The following is a 27,992-nucleotide window of genomic DNA, read 5'->3' as shown; positions in this document are numbered from 1 at the left end:
TTGTCAAACCAATACCTTAGGTGGGAGCGTGTCTGCCGGGAGGCGCGCAGGCGGGCTGGATGGCTTCTTGAGATCTCGGCTCCGCTCTCTGCGATTGATTTCACGTGCTGAACACTCGCCTTTTCTCCGGCTAGCGGTGAATAAGAGAGGAGATGCTCTACACTGACTGCCTCCCGCCAGTTTGCTGCTGGTTTAAGCTGCGATAAGCACAAAGATGGTTTCACTTGGCAGTAAGGTGTCCAGGTGATGATCCAGTTTCTCCAGATTCAGGCTGAAAAAGCCTCAGGAGGAGCAAACTGAAGGAAGGTAGATCTACATTGGATATTAGGAAGAAATTCTTTGCTGTGAGGGTGGTGAGCCCCTGGCCCAGGTTGCCCAGAGAAGCTGTGGCTGCCCCATCCCTGGAGGGGTTCAAGGCCAGGTTGGACGGGGCTTGGAGCAACCTGGTCTGGTGGGAGGTGTCCCTGCCCAGGGCAGGGGCTTGGAACTGGATGATCTTTAAGGTCCCTTCCAACCCAAACCATTCTGTGATTCTATGATAAACCCACCTCCCCCTCTCCGAGAGTCAGACTTGGACCATGTTGCACCAGCATCTCCAGGCCAACAGCTCTGAAAGCTTTTGCCTAAAAGCATCCAGCCATGGTGGGTTATTAAGACAGCGGTGTTCAAGGGCGTAAACAAGTCATTCCTAACACCGCTGACTTCTCAGATGGGATGAGAGACTGGAAAAGGCAAACAAAAACCCAACCCAGCCTCTCCCTGCTCAGCTCCTTTCAAGCCCACAGCGCTGCGTGCTGGGGAAGGACCAGAGACAGGGCACAGAGATCATCTGATGGACAAACAAGAACGACGGTTTTCCCCTTCTCAAGCTATTTTCATTATTTGAACAGAACAACAGGAGCCATTGCTAGGCTGTGGAGACACCAACTGAAACGTTGGAGGGCAGGTCTGCTCCCAGCTTATTCATCCGCATGAGGAGCGTTGCTGTGGGTGCTGCTCAAATGACCCATAGCAGAGGTCCAGGATGCTCCAGGAGACTTTCTGGATGCTCAGCACCCTTGGGAGTCTCTCCGTAGCCAGATGCCCCAGCGGGTGGCATGGGCCAGGCCCTCAACAGCTCAGAGCCAGGCTTCCCGCTTGCAGCTCCAGATGAGGAAATCGCATCAGCCTGTATTTATGCGACGCCTCTCAGCCAAACGATATGCCTAGGTGTGCCGCAATTCAAATTCCATAAAACTACCCCGCCAAAGGACGGTGTGGGATGATAAGAATTTGCATATTGTTGATCCTGGGCTTAACATGTTTTTGCCCAAATCCTTGGCAGGATGGGTCTGTCCCTCAGAGAAGGGCTGAGAGGTGAAGGAGAGGCCGTGCAGAACTGCGGCGGCAGCAGGTCAGAAACCTCTTTCAGCTCCATTGCTGCTCTCCACGTACCCTGAAGTAAATCAGTCTCTCTTCCTCATTTCCCCCATCTCCCGAGACAGGGATAAATGTCCTTTGCCACCGCTATTAGGTGCTGTAAGATCCACCTAAGCATTACGATAGGGAAGTGAGACTTTAAAGATTTGATAGGAGCACTGAAAGGAAAGGCAGTTTATATTAAAAGCAGTAATTTTCAAATCCACTGCATCAACTCATCTCAGAGAGCCCCCAGATGACCTTGACACTCTCGCCGTCTAAATCCCTGATAGAAGGACCATCTACTTCTGTGGACTTTCCTTTCCGTAGCTTCACAGATCGCCACCAGCCTGTGAGCAACTCGGAACTCCCTGGCTCAGGTAGAAACGATAAAGCCAAGTTGAGTTCCCAGGTATGGGAATGACCCACAGCCAACCCACTGACTTGCTCCGTGCCTCAGTTTCCCCATCTGACCAGACCCTTCAGGGCAGACATGGTCTCACCAAACACCCAACGCATCGAGCCCCAGTCCCAGTTGCCTCAGCTGCTACTGTAATCCAAATAAATAATATTTTCTCTGCCTTTGAGTCACGACTATAAATTATGTGCTTTGGTCTGGTAAACACTATTACATCACCTCTTGCATCTGACACTCGCTAAAAGAAAATGAGAAAAAAAAGAAAAGGGTTTCAGTATCACTTCTGCTCTCTTCCCAAGAGAAATGAAGCCAGCTTCCTGTTACACTTTCCTTAAGTATTGTTTGTCTTTCTTAAGTTCAACCTGTGCTTTGCCACCATCAATCATCTTTTACATCTCCCGTGGACCTTGCCAGGACCATCGGCCAACTCTGAAGTCATGACAGACAGCTGATGATTCACTCAAGCTGTCTTCGCAAAGCCAAAGCACCAGGAAAATACACCGGTTTCACTCCCCACACGACACGTGGACTCCTTACCTCTACGGGCATGTCCACCTCGGCCGATGCAATGCCTCAGGTTAGCCCTGACCAAACCAGTTTGAGTTTCAGCAGCTGAAGAGCTGCCCTAGATCAGCACTTCTCCCAGGTTCCTTGTGTTGGTAGAAAACAAAACAAGGACTATCCACCCGCACTGGGAGCTGGGCTAAAGCAGCTATATTGCTTCCTAGATTGGTGGCTCCACGCTGTGCTATGCCATAGAGGTATCAGAAATGTTGGGATGGAGGCATCTCGGGAGGTCTCTAGTCCAACCTTGCATTTGAAATGTGACTAGATCAGGTCAGCTGGGATTTTCTCTAGAGAAGTTCTTGAAAACCTCCCAAGACTGAGGCCCTGCAGCCTCTGCAGGAACCTCTACACCATGACCTTCCTACTGGAGGAGCTTCCCCAAGACCCAGCCTGAACCTCCAAAGTTGGGTTGTGGTTGTTGCCCCTTATTTTGTCACCTGCTCAAACTGAGAAGACTTTGATTCCATCATCCCCATAACCATCCTTCACGAAGCTCCAAGTTATTACATCAAGAGTATCACAATGGCAATATACCACCACCCGACTGCCCCGGACAGTAGAGAATCATAGAATGTGTTGGGTTGGAAGGGACCTTTAAAGGTCATCTAGTCCCACCCCCCTGCAGTAAGAAGGGACATCTTCAACTAGATCAGGTTGCTCAGAGCCTCATCAAGCCTGGCCTTGGATGTCTCCAGGGATGGGGCCTCCACCACCTCTCTGGGCAATGTGTTCCAGTGTCTCACCACCCTCAGTGTAAAGAACTTCTTCCTAATGTCTAATCTAAACCTGCCCTGCTCTAGTTTAAAACCATTGTCCCTCGTCCTATCGCTCCATGCCCTTGCAAACAGCCCCTCCCCAGCTTTCTTGTAGGCCCCCTTTAGGTACTGGAAGGCCGCTAGAAGGTCTCCGCGGAGCCTTCTCTTCTCCAGGCTGAACAACCCCAACTCTCTCAGCCTGTCCTCACAGCAGAGGTGCTCCAGCCCTCTGGTCATCATATTAGAATGGGCAAAGGAACGCAGCCCCAAACCCAAACAAAATGACCCTGAGAGAAGGTTGTGTATTTTGACTCATCAGCAATGATGCAGCAGAGAAACAAGTTGCGGAGCATGACCTTTGTGCAGCGTTGCGCAAGAGAGGTGGTGCTGCAGGGCTGCGTGCGGGCACTGCCCTTGCAAGCAAAACGCACCCCCTGACCTGCAAAGCCTTCTCTGGTGGAGCAAGTGCTCATCCCTCCTCTGAATCATGGGGCAGGTGACAACAGCTAAAACATCTGATGGTCTTTTTGAACCAAGCCTGGCGATTACATGGGAGGAGCAGGGTGCAGCAAGGCAGCCTGACAGATGGAGTAAGATGCAAAGTCATGAAGTTCAGTGCTGTCAAAACTTCCCACAGAAAACTTGTTTGCACTGGGCCAGAGCACTTCCCTGAGTCCCATCAGCAGATCCATGTGACGCGATTTGTGCCCTGAAGCCTCTTTGCTATCCCTCCCAAGTTCAGGCTCAAAAATCCATAAATTCACCTAAACCAGCTCTGGAAGGGACTTTTGGAGAATTTGTCAAATTTATTCCACTGCCTCAAAATGGGATCAGCTCTCCTGAAGCGCAGTTTGGCCAACCTGCCCATCGAAACTTCCACCGACGGAGAATCCAAGCCCATCCTGAACCATCTGTTCCACCGCTCCACTCCTCTGGCAATCAGAGGTTAGGAAGTTTTTCCTAACACTTGTTTCCCTTGCTGCAGCTTGAGCTCAGCACTTCTTGGCCTCCCACCCCTGGCCACGGAGAACAGTTACTCCCTTCCCCTCCACAGCTACCTTTGACATGCTCGAGGACTGTTATTTCTCCTCTCAGCCCTCTCATCCCTAGACTAAACAACCTCATTGCCTTCAGTCTTCCCATGTTTTCTAGGTTTCTGCTCAGTTTTCGGGGCTTTTCTCTGGAATCTCTGCAACCGTTTCCTACTTTTGGTAGAGGGGAGCATCCCGAATCAGGCACGGCACAGCTGAAGATGAGAGCTACCCACTAAAATTCCTTAGGGAGAAGAGAAAAAAAAAGAGATCACTTTGCTTAATACCCATTTTGTTGTATTTTGCTGCAGAGTTAAAGGGATGTCCTTTCTTCTCCCCCTGCTCTAAAATTTCCTCCCGATTAGCACCGTGCCAAACCTCACCTGGTACCCCAATGTTTTGAGCAGTGCAAGACTTCTCTGCTCCACTGGTCCTACTTCAGCCCACATCCCGCATCCTCGTTTAACAAGGATGCTGGGCTTCTTCAGGTGGGATACGAAGGACCTACTTCAGGGACCAAAAGAAGCTCTTCAGCAGGGAGTCCCCCCTAGGAATAGGGCTGCGATCGGTAAATCAGCCTCTTGACCCCCCTTAACCTCTTCTGCTCACCCCACAGGGGACGAGCGGGTCTTCCGATGACCTTGATTAAACTGCTTCTGCTTGATGTAAAAAACAACCACCGACGCGCAGAGCCAAACTCTCCCCCCAGTTGAACCAGCGAGGGGAAAAAAAAAAAAAAAAGCAGGAAAGGATTGTAAAAACCAATCCAAGACGAGAAGCTTTTGTTTTAGTCAGAATTGCAGACGTACATCTCAGCCAGACAGAAAATACTCTGACTTCACGGCACATAAATGAGCAGGCAAAGCGCGCTGATGTAATGATGGGAAGCTAAGAGCTCCTCAGCCACGACAGCAATTATTTTTTACATCGCTTTTCCACCCGAGAGCCCACCCCCGAAGCCCATCGTGCCGGGCAGCGGATAGACACAAAACACCGCTCTAAACCCACGTCTAACTCGCGAGACAACAGACAGGCACGTCCAGCGGGAGAGCACCAGGAGACAGTGAGTCAGTACAGACCGGCACAACACGCGCCGGTCTCGGCTCGGCGGTCACACAACTAAAGCCAAGGGGTTTGTTTAGGGATTGGATTTTTTTATTTTTTTTAAATTTTTTTTTTCATGGGTGTTTTAAGGAGGAGCCAGCAGGACAATTGAAGGAGAGCTCTGTGCTTTGTGGCTGCGTACAAGGAGACCCTTCCACGCATGAAAGTCAGAAGGGGAGAAAGTGGGGACCTGTTGCCTTAGGACAAGGGGGAATGGTTTTAAACTAAAAAAGGGGAGATTCAAACTAGATTTAAGGAAGACATTTTTTACGCTGAGGGTGGGGAGACACTGTCCCAGGTTGCCCAAAGAGGTGGGAGATGCCCCATCCCTGGAAACATCCCAGGCCAGGTTGGACGGGGCTCTGAGCAACCTGATCTAGTTGAAGATGTCCCTGCTCATGGCAGGGGGTTGGACTAGGTGGTCTTTGAAGGTCCCTCCAACCCAAACTATTCTGTGATTCTATGAAGGTAAGAAAGTGCTTGTCTGGAAAAAAAATATAAAAAATAATAATCAAGCGAGCAGTCAATGGAGCTTGGTGTCCCAAACAGAACGGAGGTGGAAGGTGTCTTTTGATTTCTCTGTTACTTTTGACCTTCAACTCTTTGGTTACCTTTTATTATTAATACTACAGTAGGATCTATAGGGCTCATCTGCGATCATGGCCAAACTCTCTAAGGACTATATGAACCCCTGTCCCCAGTTACGAGGCAGAAAAGAGGCACAATTTGCCTCCACCTTGAAGCAGTCATTGTTTGATCAGATGAGCGTCACCCGACAGAAAAGAAAACCTGGAGCCCGGCATTTCCCAGAGCATTGCGCAAAGAGGTCCTACACAAAATATCCCACCATCTCACATAAACACAATCCTCTAAAATGAATCTGAGCGGGTACTGCTGCAAACGCAGATTAACGCTGCGAGGATCGGGGGCGGAGAAGAGTCCCCTTCCCCAACCACTCGGGGTGGAAGTTAGAAAGAAAATGTAGCACCTTCCCCTCTTGCCAAGGTTCTCCTTGAAAAGTAAAACCAAAACAAAGCCAGGCTTATAAAAGCACGGCATTTCAAGGACAGCATCAGCAACACACCCATGTGCAGACACGTACATTTGAAATGCACTTGTCAAAGAAAAAAAAATAAATCTATCATCTTCCCTGTGTCAATACAGCCAGAGCAGGAACTTCAAACCCGATTAGCAGCATCCTGCAGCCTGAGATTCCTCCTTTGAGGTCTCTAAGCAGAATATAAACCAAAGGCACAAGGCAAGTGGCGAAGCCAGCGGCGCAGCGCCTTCCCTTTGAGTCCGTGCAAAAGCCGGCGTAACAGCGCGGTGGCGGAAAACGCGCCTTTTGTGCATGAAAACCAAAGTCCAAGCGTGTGGGCTTGTTGCAGATGAAGGCAGGTTTTAGGGGAGCAAAGCCATCAGCCTCAGGCTCTACCACATCTAGCTGCTCTGCACCACTATCGAAGAGCGCAACTCGATCGACGCATCGACACCCTGGATGCACAATGCACTTACAGAAATATTATTATATTAATAATAATGCATTAAAAAAGCAAGGGGATGGGGCACCACCGAGACAGTTAAAGGTCAACATTTTCAAATCCAGCCCCCGATGCAGGAAGCCAGCATGACTGGAAGGGAAGTCCCACTGACCACAGCGCTGGGACCGCTCCGGCACAGAGATTCCCCTCGAGTGACATCTGCCGAGCCATGGCTTCCTGCCCCGCCGGGGCTGCGTGGGACGGCCAGGCACATCTCAGCACGGCCGCGTTTCCTCTTGGGGGAACGAGGATGTTTTGAAAACATAGGTGGCTTGCAAAGCACTTTGGGATGTTATCTGGATGAAAAGCACTCTTACGCACATCGATAATTAGCGCTAACCGCCGGCGTGTCACACCCTCGTGTAGAGCATTTAGCAGATTTATTCAGCTCTCGCCGGAATGCCGGAGCACAGGCTGGATATTCAGAAGGCGATGTGAGTGCCCTTTCACGGGGCAGATGCTGGGGAGCTAACGATGTTTGATGAGTTAAGGCCACTGGTGACTCAGGATCAGCAATTAGTTGATTTCTGCGGGAGGAAGGTGCTTTGCTCCATTAAGCTAAAAGCATCCTCCACAGTTCAGCATGCACAAAGTCATTCTGTCCGTCTCCCAGAAAGCCTGCCGGCATACATCAGGGGTTTCATATTTCCCATGTAAACACCCAGTTTTACCATTGTCTCAGCACATTTCGGGGCACAGGGAGCGAAAGAAGCGGATTCCCTCGCAGCTCCACCCAAGCCAACCTGATCGTCCCTCAAAGGGGACCAGGCACACAAGGAAAGGATGGCCACGAGCGACCGGGCACGCGGTCTAACGCAATGGGATGTGGCACTGCTGAGATCTGCGGGGCTGCACCCATTTCGGACAGGGCTAATAACACCGGATCACAAATGGGATATTCCTCCAGCCCTGCGCTAGCTTGTGATAGAGCACTACAGACATCCACCTCCCTCTCAAGGGTAGGCAGCGATGCTTCCATCAATCAATAGCAGGCACTGGGGAGACACCAGCTGCACTTATTCTCCCTGCTGTTCCCAAAACCCATGCCGGCAAAAGCAACAGGATTAAAGGACAATTTGGCTGGTGGTCCCCTAGGGAGAGCATCCAGCTCTCTCCCGGAGGCTGCTCCTAGCCACCCGAAGCCTGGCAGAGGTTGGTCACTGGAGTCAGGGAGCGGGACCCCAGCTTCATCCCGGGGAGCAATGTGCCGAGTCATAGGATGGCAGCTCGACGTTGCCGCGTTTCTGAGCTTTAAAGCTCGGCGAGCCCGTCAGGCGGAGGGCGCAAAGAACAGTTATGTCTTTCAATGAGTGGGGAATGTGACAGAGCCGGCATTTGGACCCTCTTTTTACAACTTCTTTGAAGTGTTTGATCTCTGCCGCTAATGACACAACAGGCTATCGAAGCGCTACTGGTGCTATCTTCAAAGGGTTTCAACGTTAAATCATTAATAGGAACCGTGCGCGGGGAGGGGGCATGCGACCGTTATGGGGGTGTTGTGGCGGGGGGGGGGGGGGGGGGGGGGCGGGAGTAAGATCCAAGATGTATTATCACCTTTACTCTTTGGAACAAAGGTATTCCCAACCTCCCCTAAAAAAACCAACACGACTCCAAAGGCGGGGGTGTGACAGTCGCAGGTCCCGGCTGAGCCCGGCCACCGCGGGGCGCAGCGAGAACTGCCCCCAAACCCGCGTCCCGCTCCAGCCCGAGCTTGGGGGGGGGAGGGTGGGGGGTGTCTCGGAGATGCTTCCACCCCCCTTTTCCCCCAGCAGCTGGGACCCACCACCAACCCCTCCCAGCCCGGGCAAGTGCCACCCCCCCCTCTCCTTGCCCAGCCTCCGCGGCGCCGGGCGAGGCGGCTGCAGGTGCAGCGGGGCGGGCGGGCGGGCGGCGGCTAGGGGAGGAAAGGAGAAGGAAAGGGAAAAAAAGAAGATCCCGGGGTAGAGAGATGAGAAATGGGGCAGGTTGAGACTTACGTATCTCCTTAACTTCTTCTCCGGCGGTGACTTTCGGAGCCAGCCCGAACACACGACCTCCCCGCCGCTCATCGCGGCGGCCGGGCGCTGCCTCCCCCGGCGCTCAGCGCCGGCAGCGCCGGCCCATGGAGGGCGATGGGTGGGAGGATGGATGGGTGGATGGATGGGTGGATGTGTGGGTGGGTGGGTGGATGGATGGATGGATATGGGGGGGGTGGGGGGGTGGGGGGGGGGGGCGAGGAGCGCCTCCCCCCCGCCGCCGCCGCCGGGCTGCGAGCGGGGAAAGCAGGAAACTGGCTCCTTCCCCGGCTCACCACGCCTCCCGCCCCGCCAGCCCGCTTTAAAGATACAAACCCCGCGGGGAAGAGGGGCTGCCCGCCCCCCCGGAGGCTTCCCCGCCAGCCGGGAGGGGCTGCTTCTCCTTCCTGACCGCCCCCCCCCCCTTCCCGCCTCCCCACCACTATATAGAAACTTTACACATACCGCAGCGCTACCTTCATCAAAAAGTCGCCTCCCCCCCCCTTCCTCCACCAAACCCGGCCGCTGTGAGGTTTAATCACCCCAGGACCCTTCCCCTCTCATTGATGGAAAAGACCCTTCTCACCCCGAAAAGGAGATGCTGGCTTTCGCCCCGCTGCGCCCAGGGGCTCCTGTGCGAGAGGAAGGTGCCATAGGAAAACAAAGAGGTTGAGTAAGAAACAGCCAGACACCGGTGATAGCAAAAAAAAAAACACCTCCTGGATGAAAAAAGAAAAAATAAAAAAAAAAAAATGAGGGGAATCGATGAAAGCTTCATATTTTGTTATTGATTTTTAAATAATGGAGCTGTGCCCACTGAAAGGGGATTTGACTGCCACTGGAGTCTCATGCAGACAAGCCACGTTTCGTATTACAGCGTATTATACCCCGGCTGAGATAAACTATCATATTCCACATCTAGAAACACTGTACATTTAAAAGTCTGATCCTCTCCCCAGCTCAGGTAGCGAAAAAACTTCCCTCCACAGCCCTGCGAGTGGGATTATCCTTCTGCTGCATCCTTAGAACCAGAAACCTGGGCATGGCACCCGTAAAAGCCGAGTCCTCCCAGCCCACACCACGCTCACGGAAAATACGCTTATTAGGAAAATACAACTGGGGGTTGTTTGCTTGGGATGGATTTCTGAGACCTGTCTGTATACGGCAGCTCTGCCCCAAACCTGCTCGGGCACATTCAGTCATTCCTGCCTCAACTTCCCGGCCTGTCCAACCTCCTTGGGCAGGGACGGTCTCTCCTTTACGTGTTTGTGCCGGAGCTGGTGCAATAACAGCTCCAACGCTGGCTGGATGCTCTATGGTACGTCAAAAAAACAACAATCTTTTATGGAATGCCGCTCGCACGAGGATCTTGCATCACTTGAGAGCAGTAATTAAAACTCCCGGTGCCTCTGGGAGGTAGGCACGGCACCTCTTTGCAAGATGGGGACAGCACAGTTAAGCCATATGTTGTTTATCATCTTTGTGAATACATAAGAGAGGGGAATAACCCCTTAAAGAGCGAGTATGTTATTTGTGAGGAATGTATTTTTTCAACAGCTTTGTTTTTCTTTTCCTGCCAGCGAAACGCAAAGGCTAGAAATGATTTTTCTACCTTTTCACTGCCCAAAGGAAGGGCTTGATCTGAGTCAAGCGCTGGGAAATCTCTGTGCAGACAGTGGCTATGGTCAGCTCAGCTAACCCATCTCTGCCGATGGAGCCAAGGGCAGGGGAGGATGGAGAGGCCAGTTCTGCACCGGCACCAGCCGGCATCGCCTTACTCAGTGCTCTGGAGCTCCATCCATTCACCCTGCACGAGAGCGAGAGTCTCAGCCGCAAACTCTCCCGGGTTAGAGGCCACTTTGCGCATCCACAGGGAAAACTGCCTCCTGGTGACCTGCGCTTGAGAGATCTTCCCCAAACCCAGGGCAGTTTCAGGGAGGCCAGTGACCTGCGGGCGATTTATGAAGACCTAACTGAGAGCAGAGCATCGCGATTAATGCGTAGGTATCGTGCAAAGCCATTCCATGGGGTGCGTTAATGATTCACAGGTCAGGAATTCGCTCATACTGACACCAAGGCAAAGCGGTATCAGTTTGAAAACCAGTTGCGGAGAACCCCGTCCGCATTTTTATGTTAACAACTTTCACCACGCACACTTCATTTGGGCGATGGATGTTTTAAACAAATGCTCCATAATTATTATCGTGTGAATTGGAATGGATTATTCTACATATTCCGTCGCAGCCTTTGGTTTATTACCCTGTTCCCTTGCTGTGCTCTCCTTTCTCTCCACTCATCCCCTCTTCTGGATCGCATTTACTGACTTGATTATACCACAAGATATATCTGAACGGTGTCCAAAACATGAAGCACCCCTGCAAATTCTTTTTTTCATGCCTTTGGCGATGCCTGTTGCAAAAACCTGACACATGTAGCTCAGATTGCCGGGACTTTGGGGCTGGGAAACAGGTTGCCTTTTCTGTATGCTTAAGTACGTTGCCATCTCAAATGTGAAATATGTTTAAAACAAAGGCGCTCCATGTGAACATGTCTCCCTAATTCCATCGTGGCTGTACTCAGGGTGGGAACAGCGAGTTAATTCTGGCCTCGGGCTGCCAGATTACATATGATCCAATGTATGTAACGTTGCAATGCCTTATAATGCTGGCCCCGCTTAAAGCATTTGGCCAGAAATACAAATATTACTCCCAGTGCCTCTAGGAGTTAAAGACGATGGATGTCGTGAACGCGGCTCTGATTTGGCAGCGCTTGCACGTTCGTAACAGTTTTACCAACTTCAAGCTGTTCCTCCAACCGGCAGCGGAGACTGAACTCGGGCTGGCCCCAGCTGACTGCGTAAATCTCCGGAGTCTGAGCTAACAGCCAGCAGCCTTGGCGGAAAACTGTGAAAACCACATCCTCGTGTTGGAAAAACGCGATGAGGGAGTTATACGAAGCCATTGAGAATTTGTCTCTGCCAGCAGGAGCAACTGCAGAGGGAACAGCAGAATTAGCAGGCATAGCAAGGGAGAAATTAAGAGATGCCATGTAAGAAATCATATTCCTCGCACAAGGGTAGGGCAGGAAGAAAAACATTTTTCCAAGGAAAAAACCCCTTGTGCCGCGAGTTTAACGTGCTGGGGCACACGAAAAAGATTACACTTTGTCCTGCAGAAACCTCCGGGGTTTTTAATCACAACCTTCAGTGTGCTTCCTTGCTCTTGGCTGAAACCGAAATCTGTGAAAGATCAGAACTTCTAAGAAAGAAACCACAATGCCCACCGCTTCCCCGGCCGGCTCCAAATTTATTTAAATGAGCTGTGCCATCTACCGACCGAAGGGAGGGCTGCAGGCAGAGCAATTCCCCCCCTGGCCGCGGGTCGCTGGGGTAAGCAGCGGGGATGGATGGAGACGCTGGGCATTTCCTGGGGATTAGGGACCAGCTGGCCGAAATGCTTCGGGCTACTTGCCCCAGCCAGGCACTAATCCCTTGGAAATGCCCTGTACTGAGGTTAATATAAACTGAAACATGCCGGGGCGGGGGTGGGGGGAAGCTTTAAAAATCTGCTGTGCTGCTTGGTGCTGCATGCCCGCTTGTCAATTCCGAGCGAACGCTTGGTCTCATGAGATCCAGCTCCACAACAATAGGACCTGACTTTATCTTCACGAGACAGTTCCTGCGGCAGAGCTAGATGGAAGCAGCTTTTTTTTTTTTTTTAGTTCATGAAGAATTTTCAAGGTTAAAAAAAAAAAAAAAAATAATCACCTCTTTCAAGAACTCGAGTCTTTTCAAGCCGGCCACCCTCCGTAAAGGAGCAGAGCGAGGCCCCCAAAAAACGCCGCGAGCGAAGCCAAACCACAAGACGGTCCTTTCCTCGGGGTGACAGACAGCGGCTCCAGCAGCACTGGCTGCTTTCCATGAGCGGGAGGAATAGTAGCACAGGATGCTTTGATCAGATAATGAGACAGTTTGAAGCATCTTCACTACAGCGTTCCGGCAAAGACAGGGGCATCAGAGCTCCGATACCTTAATGGAGACTCAAAAGAGAGAGAAGGGAAGAGATGACTCGCTGGTGTCCGGGCGCACACGCTCCCTTGGACTTGATGGCCCAGTTGCTAGTGGTGGCGATGGGAAAACAACAGAGAAAATCTGCTTTGTCCTCCCTCTGGCAAAAAACAGCACATCCCATCAAGAATGGACGCAGGACCGCCGGGCAGCACGGGGAAGGGGCCGGGATGCTGAGCCAGACGGTGCCTGTGGATGCAGACACTTCCAGTCCTTGCCCTTGAAGATAATTAAATGGGTTTTCCTATTTGGGAACCGGAGTCCAAACTGAAGCCCAGTCCTTGCTTCCCTCGGGAAACTGGACAGTTAGAAGTAATTTTGCCTGGAGCTGAGCTGGGGCAGAACGCTACTGAAATATTTCTCAATTTTGGACCCAGAGAGAGCTTCTTCGTGCCTGCTCCTTCCTTCTAGGATGGATGAGTTCCTCATGCAAACTGGATCCATGCTTGGATCCAGATACATTTTTGGCAGCTACCTTTACCCATTTTATCCCTGCCCCCCCCCCCCCTCCGATTTATGCAGTTTCCGCCATGGAAGAGAAAGAAACTGGGAGTTTTCCTATTTTTTTCTCACCTTCTCAAAACAGAAAACCATTGTAGCGTTGCTCGGTGGAAAGAGCACCAGGCAGTGCTCCAGACGCGGCCCCTATTCTGATTTAAGCATAAAGGCCACTTCATCCTTGTTGTGGTGTTTTTTGGTTTTTTTTTTTTATTCCTGATGAGCCCAGAAGCTCTGTATGGAAAGGACTCCCTCTACGGACACTATTTGGCACAATGGGGCTTTGACTGCAGCTGGGCCCAGGGCAAGCAACCATAAAACAAATGATAATAAAAGAAGGAGGGAGAAATCTTCGCCAGGCTCCCCTGCCTGTTTACCCGACCCCGGTACACTCTCACATCCTTAGGCATGACTTCAAGAGCAGATGGTGCTCTGTGGTAGAGCAAACGAGCAATTATCCTCCTGACACCCCGCAAGGCCACCCCGCATGCGATCGCAAGAAGTTACTTCACCCCAAGCTAAGAGCTGTTGTCTGGCTTTTCAGCATAATTGGATGTAATCAAATTTAATTTGGTTGGTGCCGTAACTCTGAAGACTTTTGTAACTGGATTACTGTCAGCTCAACGGTCATGTGCCATTATATTTGCTGGTCAAAACAGAAGCCAGAATAAAAACAGATGCTTTCCTCCTACTCCTCCTTCCAGCGACACCCCTTCAGGATATGAGCTTGCACTGCACAGGCAATATAATGAACTAAAAATTCTATTAGAAGAAGGAAGTCATTGCTGTGATATGACGTTCAAGCCCCTCCTAGAAAGTGTAAATTATTTAGAGTATGTATCTATGTTGGTTTACAATTGTGGACTATGCACAGCTTAGAGCTAAAACTACTGGAGCATAGACCTATGATGCTTTGAGATGTATAAATCTTATTATTCTTACTGTACAAGTAGGGAAGCGGAGACCGTGAGCAGGAGTGAATGGCTGACGAGGAAGGAGTCCCTCGGTTTCCACTGCACGTCACCAGCTGAGAATAAAGAACACACAAAATACTGTGTTTACAGCTGGTTTAGAGCTCTACTACAGGTAATCTATAGGTGAGAGCAGCAGCTGATAAATGTGGCGCAGCCAGCAGCACAGACCTTATTTTCAGACCCCCCCAGCTCCTACCAGTACTAAGTCACGGAAGCAGCTTGTGAAAGCCTGTTCCCATCGCACTTTGGGTCAAATTTTGCAAATTCAAGAGCCTGCGGTTTTTTTCTAACGCCCCCGGAATGCTGAGGGTTAAGACACACCGATATCCTCCCGACAGATGCTGAGGCCAGGCAAATGGAGACTGAAATATGGCACTTTTTTTAACAGTGAAAATAATCACTGGAGTAACGCGCGGAGGTGATACGCTCTTGTGGTTTCAAAGCGTTTTAGGCCGTTTGGAGGCATAGGAAGCCTATTAGATGTCTCACTGAAATGTCGATTGCATTTTAAGCAGACACCTCCTAAAAATCGGTTCAATTTTGAACTGCAGATCAACCGTAAAAAGACCGAAGTGCAAAGAGACTTCCCTGAGATCTGCGGCAAAGGAAGCTCTTCAGCTCCAAAAGCTACAGAGCAGCCACCCTCCCAGCTGAACGCTGTTACGCCGTAGAGGCGGGCATACGCATCTCTGGTTCTGGCCAGATGGCTATTTTGAGTTTCTAATGATCTGGGAAATGAACACTTGATAATATTCTATCTCAGAGGGCTTAGCACAAACTTTCTTCCTTTTTTTCTGTACCAGCACTGTTACAGATGGTACCGGATCTCAACCAGGGACTGGAGTAACACGGTCCTAAAACCGCCGTGTTTTAGCATGTACTCCAAGGAGTCGGGAATGCAATCCTGCCCGGCAAGTCATCCATCAAGTTCGTTAACAAATAGGCTCATTAAATTCGTTGAATACTTGAAACCCTATACTTTCTAAATGACCATAAATGCTAATAATTCATTAATGCTGTTAATAATAATAGAATTTGAAAGGCTGTTTGAAGGCATTGTATAACCCAGGCCCTCAGATTTGATTTGCATTGTTATTTGGGTTTTGTGGGTGGCAGCATTCAGACGCGTAGGGTGATGTGGAAAAGCACCACCCGTGAGTATTTACGGAGAGGCACCTAAAGCACTCCCTTCCCAGCACGTCAGCTGCTGGGCACAGCCCCTTCTCGGCGGCTACGATGCGGTGTACGCACTGTTGGGCAAGCCTGAACGACACACGGCCATTTCTCTATACTAAACCACTGTGGAGGTCATTTCAAGTGCTTCATGGAGATGCCATCGTGTGACTCCAACGTGCCAGAAATGAGGCCTCACCGGGTACAGCGATGCCAGAAGCTCTGCAGTAGGTAAGCACTCCCAGCTGGATCTCCTGGAGCTGCGAACTGGCCACTGCCTGAGCACGGATTTTAGAATGGCTTGGGTTGGAAGGGACCTTGAAGATCATCTGGTTCAACCCCCCTGCCCTGGGCAGGGACACCTCCCCCTAGACCAGGTTGCTCCAAGCCCCGTCCAACCTGGCCTTGAACCCCTCCAGGGATGGGGCAGCCACAACCTCCCTGGGCAACCTGTTCCAGTGCCTCGCCACCCTCACAGTAAAGCATTTCTTCCTAATATCCAATCTAAATCTCCCCTCTTCCAGTTCGAAGCCATTACCCCTCATTCTACCACTACAAGCCCTTGTAAAAAGTCCCTCTCCAGCTTTCTTGTAGGCTCCCATTTTCTGTAACTTTCATGCAGAAATGGGAGAAACCTGTTCTCAACTCAGGCAGAGGAGCCTGGAAATCTAACCCTGATCCTAACTCCGGCTTTGCTTCCCTCCGTAGCTCCGGCAAGTCCCTTCATCTGCACTTTTCTGCGCTCACCTGGAGCACCGGGTTTCTCACAGCTGTGTGAAAAGCCCTGGCAGCACCACCACAGAGAGCTCAGTAAGCCCTGAAGTTCTCTAGGGTGGGCGTCCCGCTGTCGCCTGCTTGGACAGGCAGCCTGTGGCCACGCATTCATCAACAGAGCGGCCGCAAAGCCGAGGGACACGCAGAAAACAGGAGACCTGTGTCTCCGAAAGATACGGATCGCAAGCCAGATTCACAAGGCTTAATCACGGTGTACTGAGCGCTTAGAGCCCACGATCTTCAAAGCGCCATGCAGACAGCACTGAATTAATGCTCAAAAATCACTCTGGAGGTAAAGGCACCATAGAATTATCATTGCAAAGTCATTGTGTCCGTTAAATACAATTATTTTCCCTTGTGGCTGGAAATCTAGCAACTTTTGGAAGTCAAGGCAGATAGTACAGAATATTTCAATACGGAAACTTAGGCGTTTATCTGAATTATCAAGGCCGCCTCCCGGACCACACTAAGATTTTTTCTGGGCAAGTTGTGTACTCTTTTGCCAGCAACCCATACAATCGGCGACTTCTGAAAATTTAGACCTCCATTTTTACAGCACATAAAAGTATCGGTGCATCAACCCGCTGAAGACAGTGAGAGATACAGCTATTGGCGAAGAGCAAAAAGCGAGATCAAGCTTTGCAAAGAAAAACTGAAGATGTACTCTGTTGGCTGCCTCAATTTATTCACAAAAAAAATCAGTTGTAAGAGTAATAAACAGCAGGATTGCTATCTCTGAAGGGCCTGGGGACATACAGGGATAGATAAAAGTCACTGAAGCACAGTCTAGGATCTTAGAAATGCCAAAAATGCGTCTGAAACCGGATCAGTTGCAAACATCCTGCCTTGCTCCTGGTGTGGCAGAGAACCCAAAGGCAAACAGAGGGAAGTCTCGTGGGGAAGCGCCGAGCAAGGATTGGGGTGATTTGGGTCAGTTCCATGGTTCTGCCGCCACACGTCTTCCATAACCTTGGGCAAGCGGCTTAATTGCTCCGTGCCTCAATTTCCCCGCAGTAAAACAGCGTCGGCGATAAGAGCAACAAGGATCCTGAAGTCATTTCATCCACATTTCACCCATTATCGAGCCCGCAATTTCTGATGGAGCTAGTGTATGTCTTTTAAATGGCCACACCATCCTGTCTCTCTCCTGCCCTTTATGCGAAAGCTCTCCCTTTACAGCATCTTTGCCGAACACCTTGTGCAGCCGACACCGAGACACAGCTGTAGGACAGATAATAATACATTTCACAGCAGCAGTAAAACAACAGGAGCCATAATTTCTTTGAACTCTGGGTCAAACTTGTTGTTAGCCAAGTCTGTAAGAACTCGTATAGTAAATTACATACGTCTCTTTACCAGCAGGATCATAAAATAAAACTTTACAATCCTTCCGAAGGTCACGGCTCTGCAACGAGCAGTAAGACAAAACAATAAATTCACCCCTGAGACCGCCATTCTTGTGGCTTCGGCAGCTTTGGTTAGATCTGAGGAAATCAGGACTTTGTCAATCTTTATACAAAGTCTTTCTTATTTCTCCTTTGGACCCATCTCCCAGTTCTCCCTAAGCGTAAGGCAGAGGCTAAACCAACAATAATAACGACTGTTATTGGTTTCAGCAGCAGCAAAGCCACATTTATCTCTATACGCACATTTAATGGAAACAATGACCAAAGTGTTTCTTGGCAAATTATTCCCCTTCTCCCCCCAAAGCAAAACACATCTATAAGCTATTTCCAAAACAATCAATATTAGTCCAGCAAGCAAAAACTGTACGTTACGTTTCCCGTCAAAGTTTTGGCATTCCCTCAAACAAGTGATGCTTTATAAATGACAACGACTGCCAAATACAGGGGAGAGAGGACCGCTGAGCTGGGCACCTTGCTGCTTATCCCTCAGGTCGACGGGCTGGAATACGAGTAATTCAGTTAAAATCCCTGCGCCGGTCTGCTGGCCTTGAAACGTTTGGCCCAGTCATGTATCTTTTCCTTTCTGCTAGTACAGGAGCTAGTACAACGGTCCAAGATCTAGACACTGCCATGGTGTCACAACATAAATCATAAGGGAGAGAACAGCAATCTCTACTACAAGCTTCAGAGCACGCATTTGCTCTCCTTTGGATTTAAAAGCGAAAAGGCTGAGTCATGGTGTTGCTTCCATGGGTATTATTTTTTAAATTAAAAATAGAGTACTTCAGGATACTTTGATCCCGCACATAAAAATCTTAAGTAAAGGGATTATCTGATATTCTTCAAGTGAAAATAAAGGTTTTCCTCTAAACACTCCTCTGAGAGGCTGGCATTTGGTTATGCAAAGTTTATGGCATTGCTCTTTTATTCCCAGCGGTGTTGCTCTCCCATCACCCCGTCCTAATGCTGCAAAGCCACAGACGCAGTAATGAACGACACCGATTCTTTCTTCTGAAGCTCAAAGCGAAGACAAACCTGAAAAGAGGCAGTGCCGGCTGCTGAGGAACCGAAACTTCAAGAAATACTTACCGAAAGGACGCTAGAAGAGACCGTGCTGGTCACCTGGGCTCGAGAGCTGACCGCTCACCGCACTGCGAACACCCCAATACTGCTCTGCACGTTCAGGCTAAGAGATGATTCCTGTGTGCAAAGAATAACAGGGTTTGGTTTTTTTTATTTGAAGAACAGTCAGAGGTTTTATCTGGCTTCAGCCATTGCCGAAGCGCAGACTCTAAGCAAAGATGTAGCAAAGAAAATGGCTTAAATCGAAGAAACTTGCAGTGCGTTTCCCTGCCTACACGTCCAAGAGGAACGACCTCCCCTGTCCTCCAGATTAACTTCCGTTTCACTCTGGGAGAGGAGATTCGAAGGAAATACATGACATTCCACATGGAAATCCCAGGGAAAACATGTCGCATTCCTCGGCAATACCAGCCGATGTTATATATACATAGCACGAGGTGAACAATGCCAGCCTGGAGGGAAAGAGCAGCCCCCACCCTTGCTGGGTACCCATAAATCAAGCTTCTCACACTAACGTCAATCCCGGTATTAACCCTAAGCGGTGCCATCATACACGCGGACCTCAGCCTCCACCTTCTTCTCTTTCCCACCACTAGGAAAGACAACGCATGTTGTTGAAGGCTGTTTCCAAGACTGGACAACCCTTTCTTCTCCCTTTTGAGCCTGAACATTCACCTGGTTAGTTTTGTTGGGAACAACCCAGCCCTCCTCCTGCTTATTCAGCCAGATTACTGATGGTAGTGTTTTGGATGAGCTTTTAGACCCAAGGGCAATGCCCCCTTAGCTCAACCCTGCCCATCGGATCTCCAACTCACTGAGTATATTTGAATGAAACAGAAATACGTGTAGAAGACTGGGGAGAACGCTCCTCTTGGATGCATAGTCAGAAACGCACCCAGAAGCACTTATGGTGCATCGTTGCTACATCTTCCTTAAACGTGGGCCTTCCTGCAATGGTTGCCACCAGAAAAAAACAAACAACAAACCAACAAACCCAACCCCAAACCAAAACAAAAATCCCAAACTTTTGACATTCTTTCATATACCTATCTATAAATCAAAGGTTCAAATTTTCCTTCTGTCCTGCAACAACCTTTGATCAAGGCAAAGAATGAAGGGTGGGTCATACCAGTCCTTGGTTCTTGCAAGCTGTCACCTCATATAAGGGCCTGACAGCCACTCTGCGAGCCTGTTTGAAACAGTCCTCCTGTCCTTCCCTGTAACTTGTGACTCACGCCACATCATCCTACAACTTTTTGGCACCTTCCATTGTCTTCTTCTCTACACCTTGTTTTTCACCTGTCGTTGTTTAGCCCCACCCTGCCCATCAGGGCTGGCGTCTCCCAGGGTGATCAACCACCTCCTGCTGACACCAGCCCAGCCGATGCCAAACCCAACAGAGCCAGCCCAGAGCTGCCGTGGGGATGAGGGAGCAGAGTGGACGGGAGATGGTTTTGCCAGCCACCCACTCTCTTTTCAGCAGATGGGCTTCCAGTTCAAGCACTCCCATGTACAGCAACTGTGACAGAACCGGTGACTAAGGATCTCAATAACGACATCTGCTCATGGCGAGTTATTTAGCAACATGGTGTGGATGGGGCTGGTTGGCAGCTGTACTCTTTCCACATCTTTCTGCTGAGAGAAGTAATTCCAAAACATAAAAGCCAGCAATAACATTTAAAGCAATGCATTGAAAGGAATCAGAGAAACACAGAATGTGTTGGGTTGGAAGGGACCTTTAAAGGTCATCTAGTCCAACCCCCGAGAGAGATGGTCCAAATGCAGGAAGGCACTCGGGTGTCTGATGTAGGAACTTCTCCGTGGTTTCGAAGGCAAGGCAGGTGCTTGAACCGTTTCGTGGAAGCAGACTTACCAACTCAGGCTGTACCAGGAAACGCAAACCAGCAAATGCACAGTTAACACCTGCCTAATCAAGCAGATGAAGGAGATACGAAAAAGAATCTCGACGTGCAGGGAACGTCTCAGTGCACGGAACAAACACCCCAAAGCAATGACCTTGTGGTGATGTTCGCGTGATTGTAACACGTAAGAGTCCCAGCCACGGACCAAACTGAAACGCGGCAGGTGCCACGTGACATAAATACGTATTTTTAGATACTCCAGGTGCAGTATTATATGGCCCTTCCAGAGCGAACTGTGACTGCAATATTACCAGCGCAATGCTATTTGATTACTATTTTTCAATCTCTTTCATCTACTTGTAAAATAAAGTCTTCAGGGCTGTTCTGCAGCCACTTCATGTCATATGTGGCAATTTGCACGGGGTTCGTTAGCAATAAGGCTGTTACCTTGCTTTTTCTCTTTATATATATTGTTTATACTGCAGCTGTCTTGGGCTCCTGAGTAGTAAGCACTATGCAAATGACCATTTGCTGGATTGCGATAATTTGGAAGGGAAGAGGGATGCTGGAAACACTCCGTTCAAGTCCCAAATAAACCACTGGTTTCCAATTGCCTTGGGCAAGTCACTTGATCTGCCCTTACTCCCGTCTTCAGAACAGAAATGAATATTTCTTTACCTGGCAAGGAAGCTGAGGGCATAAACCCACTGACGGCTGCACGGAGTTCAGATCCTATGGTGATAAGGAGTTCAGATCCTACAGTGATAAGCAATTACTTAATACACATGCGATGCTTGGGAGCACATGTTGGTTGTTTCAAAATATAGACAGAACTGCTTGGTCCGATGAGCACATGAGAGATTTTCTCAGTAACAGCAACAAAAAAGCAAAGCAACAACAAAGAAACCACCAATAAACTGCAAGTTGGCTCCGGGGAGATGAATGAATTTCTCATCTAACTGAACATTTACTTCTGCTATGAACATGTGCTCTCTTGGAGACAGAAAACAGCTGTCTCCCACAGAAGTTGTGCAACTAATTTGGGTATACAGAAAAGGAAAGAGCTACCAAAGACACTGAAGGAAACACTGTGATGGTGAGCGCTACGGTTTTATAACAGAAGAAGAAACCATTCAGAGTTACGAAACAACCCAGCGTACATCTTTATTGATGATTCACAAAATCAACATCATGCACCTAACGCGCTCCAGCAGTTCCAACGTGACATTCTTCCTTGCTAGGTTTGGCTGATTTCGCCAAGGTAAATAATATTTGCTTTTAACTCGGAGTGGGGAGAACCATGCTTTATAGTAGCTATTTCATAAGAGCAAGTGCATCACAGCCATAACAATACTTCACCGTTTTATAACACTCTGTCTTCAAAGCACTGTGCAGGCATTTAATTAAAGCCTATTAAAGCCTCACAGCAGTCCTGGCTCCCAGACCATTTTAGGTCACACCTCCTTATTAATATTTCACATAAACCCCCCCACTACCTCCCAACAACACTTATTCAGTACTTCAATGTCTCGTACTGGTCTCGCGAGAATCTTAACCCTTAAGTTAAGTGGGATTTATTAACACTCCTGAAGCGCACTGAAGACATGAACTGCCATCAAACTGACTGCAAGTGTGCTTCCGTAGTCTCACCAGAACATAATTTTCAATATTCAATTCGATTTTCAGTATTAAATTTACCAAGGGTTTCGCTGATATAAAAATTAGCTTGATTTCCTATTAAAACACACTTGTTCGTATCCTAATACGTTATATACGTATCGTCGCACCAGCAGTTTTCTCCACCTGAGTCAAGTGCCGAGCTACAGGAGACAGGAGTGAGAAAACCTGGGGAAAGGAATAACGTCTTTGATATTGTCAACTCCCAAGATGTACTGCAGGTAGCGTTCAAATCCCATTCCGAAGCCTCCATGAGGAACTGAGCCGAATTTTCGGAGGTCTAGATACCTGTAATTTAAACAGACAGTTACATTTGCAGCACGGTTATGCCGATGTAATTACAGCCAGCTTTCTATCTAGGGTTTGGCTTTCCATCTTAATTACTTCCCTTTGACCCTAACCACTCTGGATTTCTGCCAACACAGCTGGCGTTGGTCAAGGGTGTGAAGAGGTGCAGTTCCCTGACAGGCGGAATTGTTTTAGCAGAAACCCCAAGTGTACGTGCATTTTAACCAGCGTAGCTCTGCTTTGCCAATACACTAGGGCCTGTTTTCTTTAGGAGCAAGAACTCATTTGGGTAAGGAGAACAGCTTTAACATCACGCCTATGCTCACACTGAGAGCATCTTTGGAAGTTTTAGTATCTACAATATTCCTAGCAGAGGCACAAACCCAGGTTCCGACAGAATCACAGAACATTTCCACCGCCGGAGGTGGGAGTCGCCTGCTTGGGAGCGTTTAGCCTTTGCCATGCTTGCGCTGAAATCTGCCCTACAATAAATTCTTTCATTTTCTGTTTTCTTTTCAATAGTCTAAGTCATTTCACTTCCCGTAATTTCTTCAGAAGCTTAAATAGGTCTTGCCGTCTGCTGAATATTCCTTCAGATTTTTTTTTTCTTTTAAGGTTAATTATGATGGCTTTTTATTGCTTTTTCCCCAATCAACTCTTACAGACTGATTCATCTACTTCCACGGTAAGTCAGCAAAAAATCTTGGACATAACTTCTCCAAAAACGAGCTCTGGAACAAGACACTTCATTTTGGAGAACAGCACCTGTTGTGTACAGAAAACTCAGAAAATGTTTGGAAGCAGATATTCCAAATATATGGGTGTCGACAAGATGATGATGGGTCTTCTTTAGAGTTCCCCATTTCCCAGCTGGACTGTAGCCGATGTGATACACCGGAACAATATTTACAGCTATAAATTGTCACCAACAGTTTTATTTTAATAGGGGGGAAAAACATCTCAGTGGTTCTATTGATTTATGGGGCCACTTCTGAGCTCGCTGAGGCCACAAAGTTATTCTTCTTTATACGAATGCACTAGGAAGGGATTGAGTGACTCCAGATGTATTACACCCCTCGAAACTTCGTGTTTGAATATTTCTTCATCCCAGTTTAAAAAAAAAAAAAAATCAAGTACATTTAAATATAAATATATAGGTATGTTTTAACTAAGAGTGGAGGGGAAAAAAGCACTGTGAAAAAAAATTAAAATTGGATTGATTGCAATAAATGGCTTCCCAAATTTTAACTACTGTTAGTGAAACGCAAGGAAGAAGTGTATTTTATAGTCTGTGTATATATGTATTTATATATGTATATATACATATTTATATGCAAAATATACATTATATATATTTAAGTATACTTGCTTAAAAACAGATACATATATAAAGTGTACTTGCTTGGAGTTGCATGTGCTTCAGAATTTTGTTGGCTGGAGAGACTACATTTTAACAGAGTGAAGCCAAAGCAATGCCACTGCTCACCCCTACTTGCAAAATAGAAATATTCTCCAGCAAATTCTACAGCTGCAGGAGATCACCCTGGCAGACTCCGTTTGACAGTATGCTTTTTATACCATGAAATATTATTTTTCCTTGCAGTTCATTAACAGTAGTTAAAATTTGGGAAGCCGTTCATTATACTCAATCTTCAGGTGTTTTTTTCCCCGCAATGTTTTTTCTCCTCCGCTCCACTGACCAAGCACTAAAACCAGAAGCAGAACTTCACAGAATCATAGAACTTAGAATATGAATTCTTAGTACATGGAATATGAGCCAGCAGTGTGACAAGGTGGCCAAGAAGGCCAACAGCATCCTGGCCTGTATCAGGAACAGCGTGGCCAGCGGGACTAGGGAAGTGATCGTCCCACTGTACTTGGCACTGGTGAGGCCCCACCTCGAGTGCTGTGTCCAGTTTTGGGCCCCTCACTACAAGAAAAAACACTGAGGTGCTGGAGCGTGTCCAGAGAAGGGCACCGGAGCTGGTGAGGGGTCTGGAGCACAAGCCTTGTGAGGAGCGGCTGAGGGAGCTGGGGGTGTTCAGCCTGGAGAAAAGGAGGCTGAGGGGAGACCTTCTCGCTCTCTACATCTCCCTGAAAGGAGGTTGGAACCAGATGATCATAGAATCATAGAATCATTTAGGTTGGAAAAGACCCTTGGGATCATCTAGTCCAACCATCATCTCCACGCTACAAAGTTCTCCCTTACACCATATCCCCTAACACCACATCTAAACGAGTCTTAAACACATCCAGGGATGGTGACTCCACCACCTCCCTGGGCAGCCTATTCCAGGGTCTAACCACTCTTTCTGTGAAGAATTTTTTCCTAATGTCCAGCCTAAACCTACCCTGCTGCAGCTTGAACCCATTCCCTCTTGTTCTATCGCTAATTACCTGTGAGAAGAGACCAGCACCAACCTCTCTACAATGTCCTTTCAAGTAGTTGTAGAGAGTGATGAGGTCTCCCCTCAGCCGCCTCTTCCTTAAACTAAACAATCCCAGCTCCTTCAGTTGCTCCTCATAAGATTTATTCTCCAGGCCCTTCACCAGCTTCATTGCCCTCCTCTGCACTCGCTCCAGCACCTCGATGTCTCTCTCATATTGAGGTGCCCAAAACTGGACACAATACTCAAGGTGTGGCAAGGACAATCACCTCCCTCCTTCTGCTGGTCACACTATTTCTAATACAAGCCAGGATGCCATTGGCCCTCTTGGCCACCTGGGCACACTGCTGGCTCATGTTCAGGTTCATGTTCATCTTTAAGGTCCCTTCCAACCCAAACCATTCTATGATTCTATGACAAGAGGAAACGGCCTCAAGTTGCACCAGGGGAGGTTTAGATTGGACAGTTGGAAAAATTTCTTCCCTGAAAGGGTTGTTAAACATTGGAACAGGCTACCCAGAGCAGTGGTGGAATCACCATCCCTGGAGGTATTTAAAAGCCGGGCAGATGTGGTGCTGAGGGACATGGGTTAGTGGTGGTTTTGGCAGTGTTAGGTTGATGGTTGGACTCGATGATCTGAAAGGTCCCTTCCAACCTAGATGATTCTATAATTCTATAACTTCATACCTCTTCCTACTAGCACTGACACACAAGGTGCAGTTTTGCCTACCCTGCAAGTTGAACAGCAGGCTTGAGAGTGGGACATACTTTCTCTGATCCCTGTGACCAACATGCTTTCTACCTGTGCTGATGGCTCTTAGCTTGGCTTGCTGAGGCTCAGTTGCATCCACCCCACACCTTGTGATGAAGATTATGCTTAGGATATGAACATGAAAGCTGTGCAACGGCATGGTGGTCTTCATCTCTATCCACTCCATACAGACTGCATTAAGAAGAGCTTGAGTTTCCACGAATACACTGGGAATTGTCCCTGGGGAGCTCCACTAAGCAGCTTTTCAAGGGTTTGCAAGGAAAATGATGGGCAGATCTGATGCGGAGGGTGGTGACTTGCGAAATAGGAAAGACCTCGTAAATGTGAGGGATACGGGCGCTGCCCGTGGCAGACCAAACCGTACCAGCTCGGGAGTTCTGAGGAGAACTGGCAAACCAGAAGGTGACAACTCTATCTGCAACTAGCAATATAAATAACAGCACAAACGTTTCTGATGACATCTATAAGCATATCTCAGCCTGTGCAAAGACAGTTGAAACTAAGCCTAGCATCTTTTCTCCCCTTGTGCTGGCAACAGTTTACAATGTCATTGTAAGGAGATGAAATAACTCAGCTTCTTCCAGATGAACAATAATAATAAATTCTACCCTTGCTTATCCAGGGCTTTCATCTGGAGATCTCAAAGCACTTTGAGAAGTCATTTTGGCAAAAGGAGCGAAACAAAACCCATTAAAGTTAATGGAAAAAGTCCATTGAATTAAACGTGCTGAGGATCAAGCCTGTGAATCCTTTCTGACGACCGTGCTTAGAAGCAGCAAAGGAATTGAGAAACTTTCCATTCTTCCCAGATGAAAGAAAAAGTAACTGCCTGCAGATGAAGCGCAAATTCCCTTTAGGCTGGAAAATGCTCCCTGAGGTTTTCCTTCATTCATTAGTCTCCAGACATCGGATGCTTCTCACCTCAAAACCAGTCATGAACTCGTCTAGCTATTTCTCCCAGTAGCTCACACTTAAGAGGAGAGTTGAGCCCTCCATTAGCAACTGGGGGACTGTGCAACATTATTCCACCGGGGAAATAAGTTTCTGCGACCCGAGCTAGCCCCAGAGTTCACATTCTGGACCTGGAGGCCTTCTTCAGAGATATGAATCTTACTAAAAGTATGTGTTGCAACAACATCCCCTGGCAATACATTCCAGGAGCTTGTGATGTGCCAAGTTAGAAAAGCATTTCCTTTTATCCTTTTAAAAACCTATACCCTTTTATCATCATCATCGTGAGCTCCTGTGCTGCACGGCAAGGCCCTATGAAGATCAGTGCTCTCCCAGTGACCATTCATAAGCAGAATGTATTCTTTTCAGCCTCCTTTCAAAACAAATACAATCTTGATCTTTTGTGTAACCCTCTTGTTATACTAAAGCCTCCGCAGCCAGTCTGAAGAAAATAAGGCTGAAAGAACAAAGATATTGCAGTCTATGAAGTTGGATATTCTAATGGAAAAAAAAGGAAAAAAAAGTGAGGGTAATGAAAAACTACTAGTGAAATGACATTTGAAAGACCGTTTTGTTGAACGTTTCAGGAAATAAACACGCAAAGTATCACCAGGTTCTGATGCTGGGTAAAATGCCGTCTTTGGTTTCAGACAGCTTCTGCTCTGCTACAACTTTTTGGGAATCCACAAAAAAAATGCATTCAAGGAGGTCAATCTAAAACACTCCCATTGACACGAGTGGGGTTTGGGCGTGTTTTGGCTGCCTTTAGCACCGACTTTCTGCCTGCCTCTGCATGGCCCAGCACAGCGCTCTGGTTTCTCCCCAAAGCAGGAGTAACAGGACCAGGCACCTGCCAAGGACAGTGACGGGCTACCTGTTTTCGGTGGGCTCTGAAGGATGTTAAAGGACGATACGAATGCTGTCACTGGCCATGGATTGCAAGTGGCTCACCAGCGCTGCTGTTCCTTAAGTCCAACTCTTCCTTTCTATCTTGCCACACAAGGACCCATCAGAACACTCCAGCATTCAAGCTTGAAAGAAAATTAGAAATTAAAAGAGCCCAACACGGCTCAGTCTTCTCCTTCTGGAGCAGGAGCAAGGCCAAGGCAACGTAGTAATATCCATTCTAAGACAGCAGATAACACCTGCTCTGCCACTGCGTATTTCCACCAGTGTTACACCAGAAGATCAGAAATGTTTCTGGACTGTAAAGGGTTCAGTATGAGGCCATCTTCTCCGCTGATGCACACGATGATAATCAGAGTGAGGAAAT

General features: G+C 48.3%; 2 protein-coding genes across 6 annotated transcripts in view; both read right to left on the bottom strand.

The window, feature by feature from the left end:
- Positions 1 to 8,987, bottom strand: part of GAB2 (GRB2 associated binding protein 2) — a 101,045-nt gene extending 92,058 nt beyond the window's left edge. The window contains exon 1 of one of the 2 annotated variants that reach the window (XM_054215579.1): positions 8,791 to 8,987. In XM_054215579.1, coding sequence (XP_054071554.1) covers positions 8,791 to 8,862 — 72 coding nt within the window. In that variant the 5' untranslated portion in view covers positions 8,863 to 8,987. Of the gene's footprint in view, positions 1 to 15; positions 8,255 to 8,790 lie in introns of those variants that run through there. The other variant, XM_054215588.1, reaches the window with a different exon arrangement.
- A 12,796-nt stretch (positions 8,988 to 21,783) lies between these two features.
- NARS2 (asparaginyl-tRNA synthetase 2, mitochondrial) overlaps positions 21,784 to 27,992 on the bottom strand; it is a 58,570-nt gene continuing 52,361 nt past the window's right edge. For all 4 annotated transcript variants that reach the window (XM_054181151.1, XM_054181132.1, XM_054181141.1 and 1 more), the window contains one exon: positions 21,784 to 22,609. In XM_054181151.1, coding sequence (XP_054037126.1) covers positions 22,465 to 22,609 — 145 coding nt within the window. In that variant the 3' untranslated portion in view covers positions 21,784 to 22,464. The remainder of the gene's footprint in view (positions 22,610 to 27,992) is intronic.

This window comes from Rissa tridactyla, chromosome 1 (assembly GCF_028500815.1).
Source record: "Rissa tridactyla isolate bRisTri1 chromosome 1, bRisTri1.patW.cur.20221130, whole genome shotgun sequence".
NCBI classification, from domain to species: Eukaryota; Metazoa; Chordata; class Aves; order Charadriiformes; family Laridae; genus Rissa; species Rissa tridactyla.
This window is presented reverse-complemented; position numbering and strand designations above follow the sequence as displayed.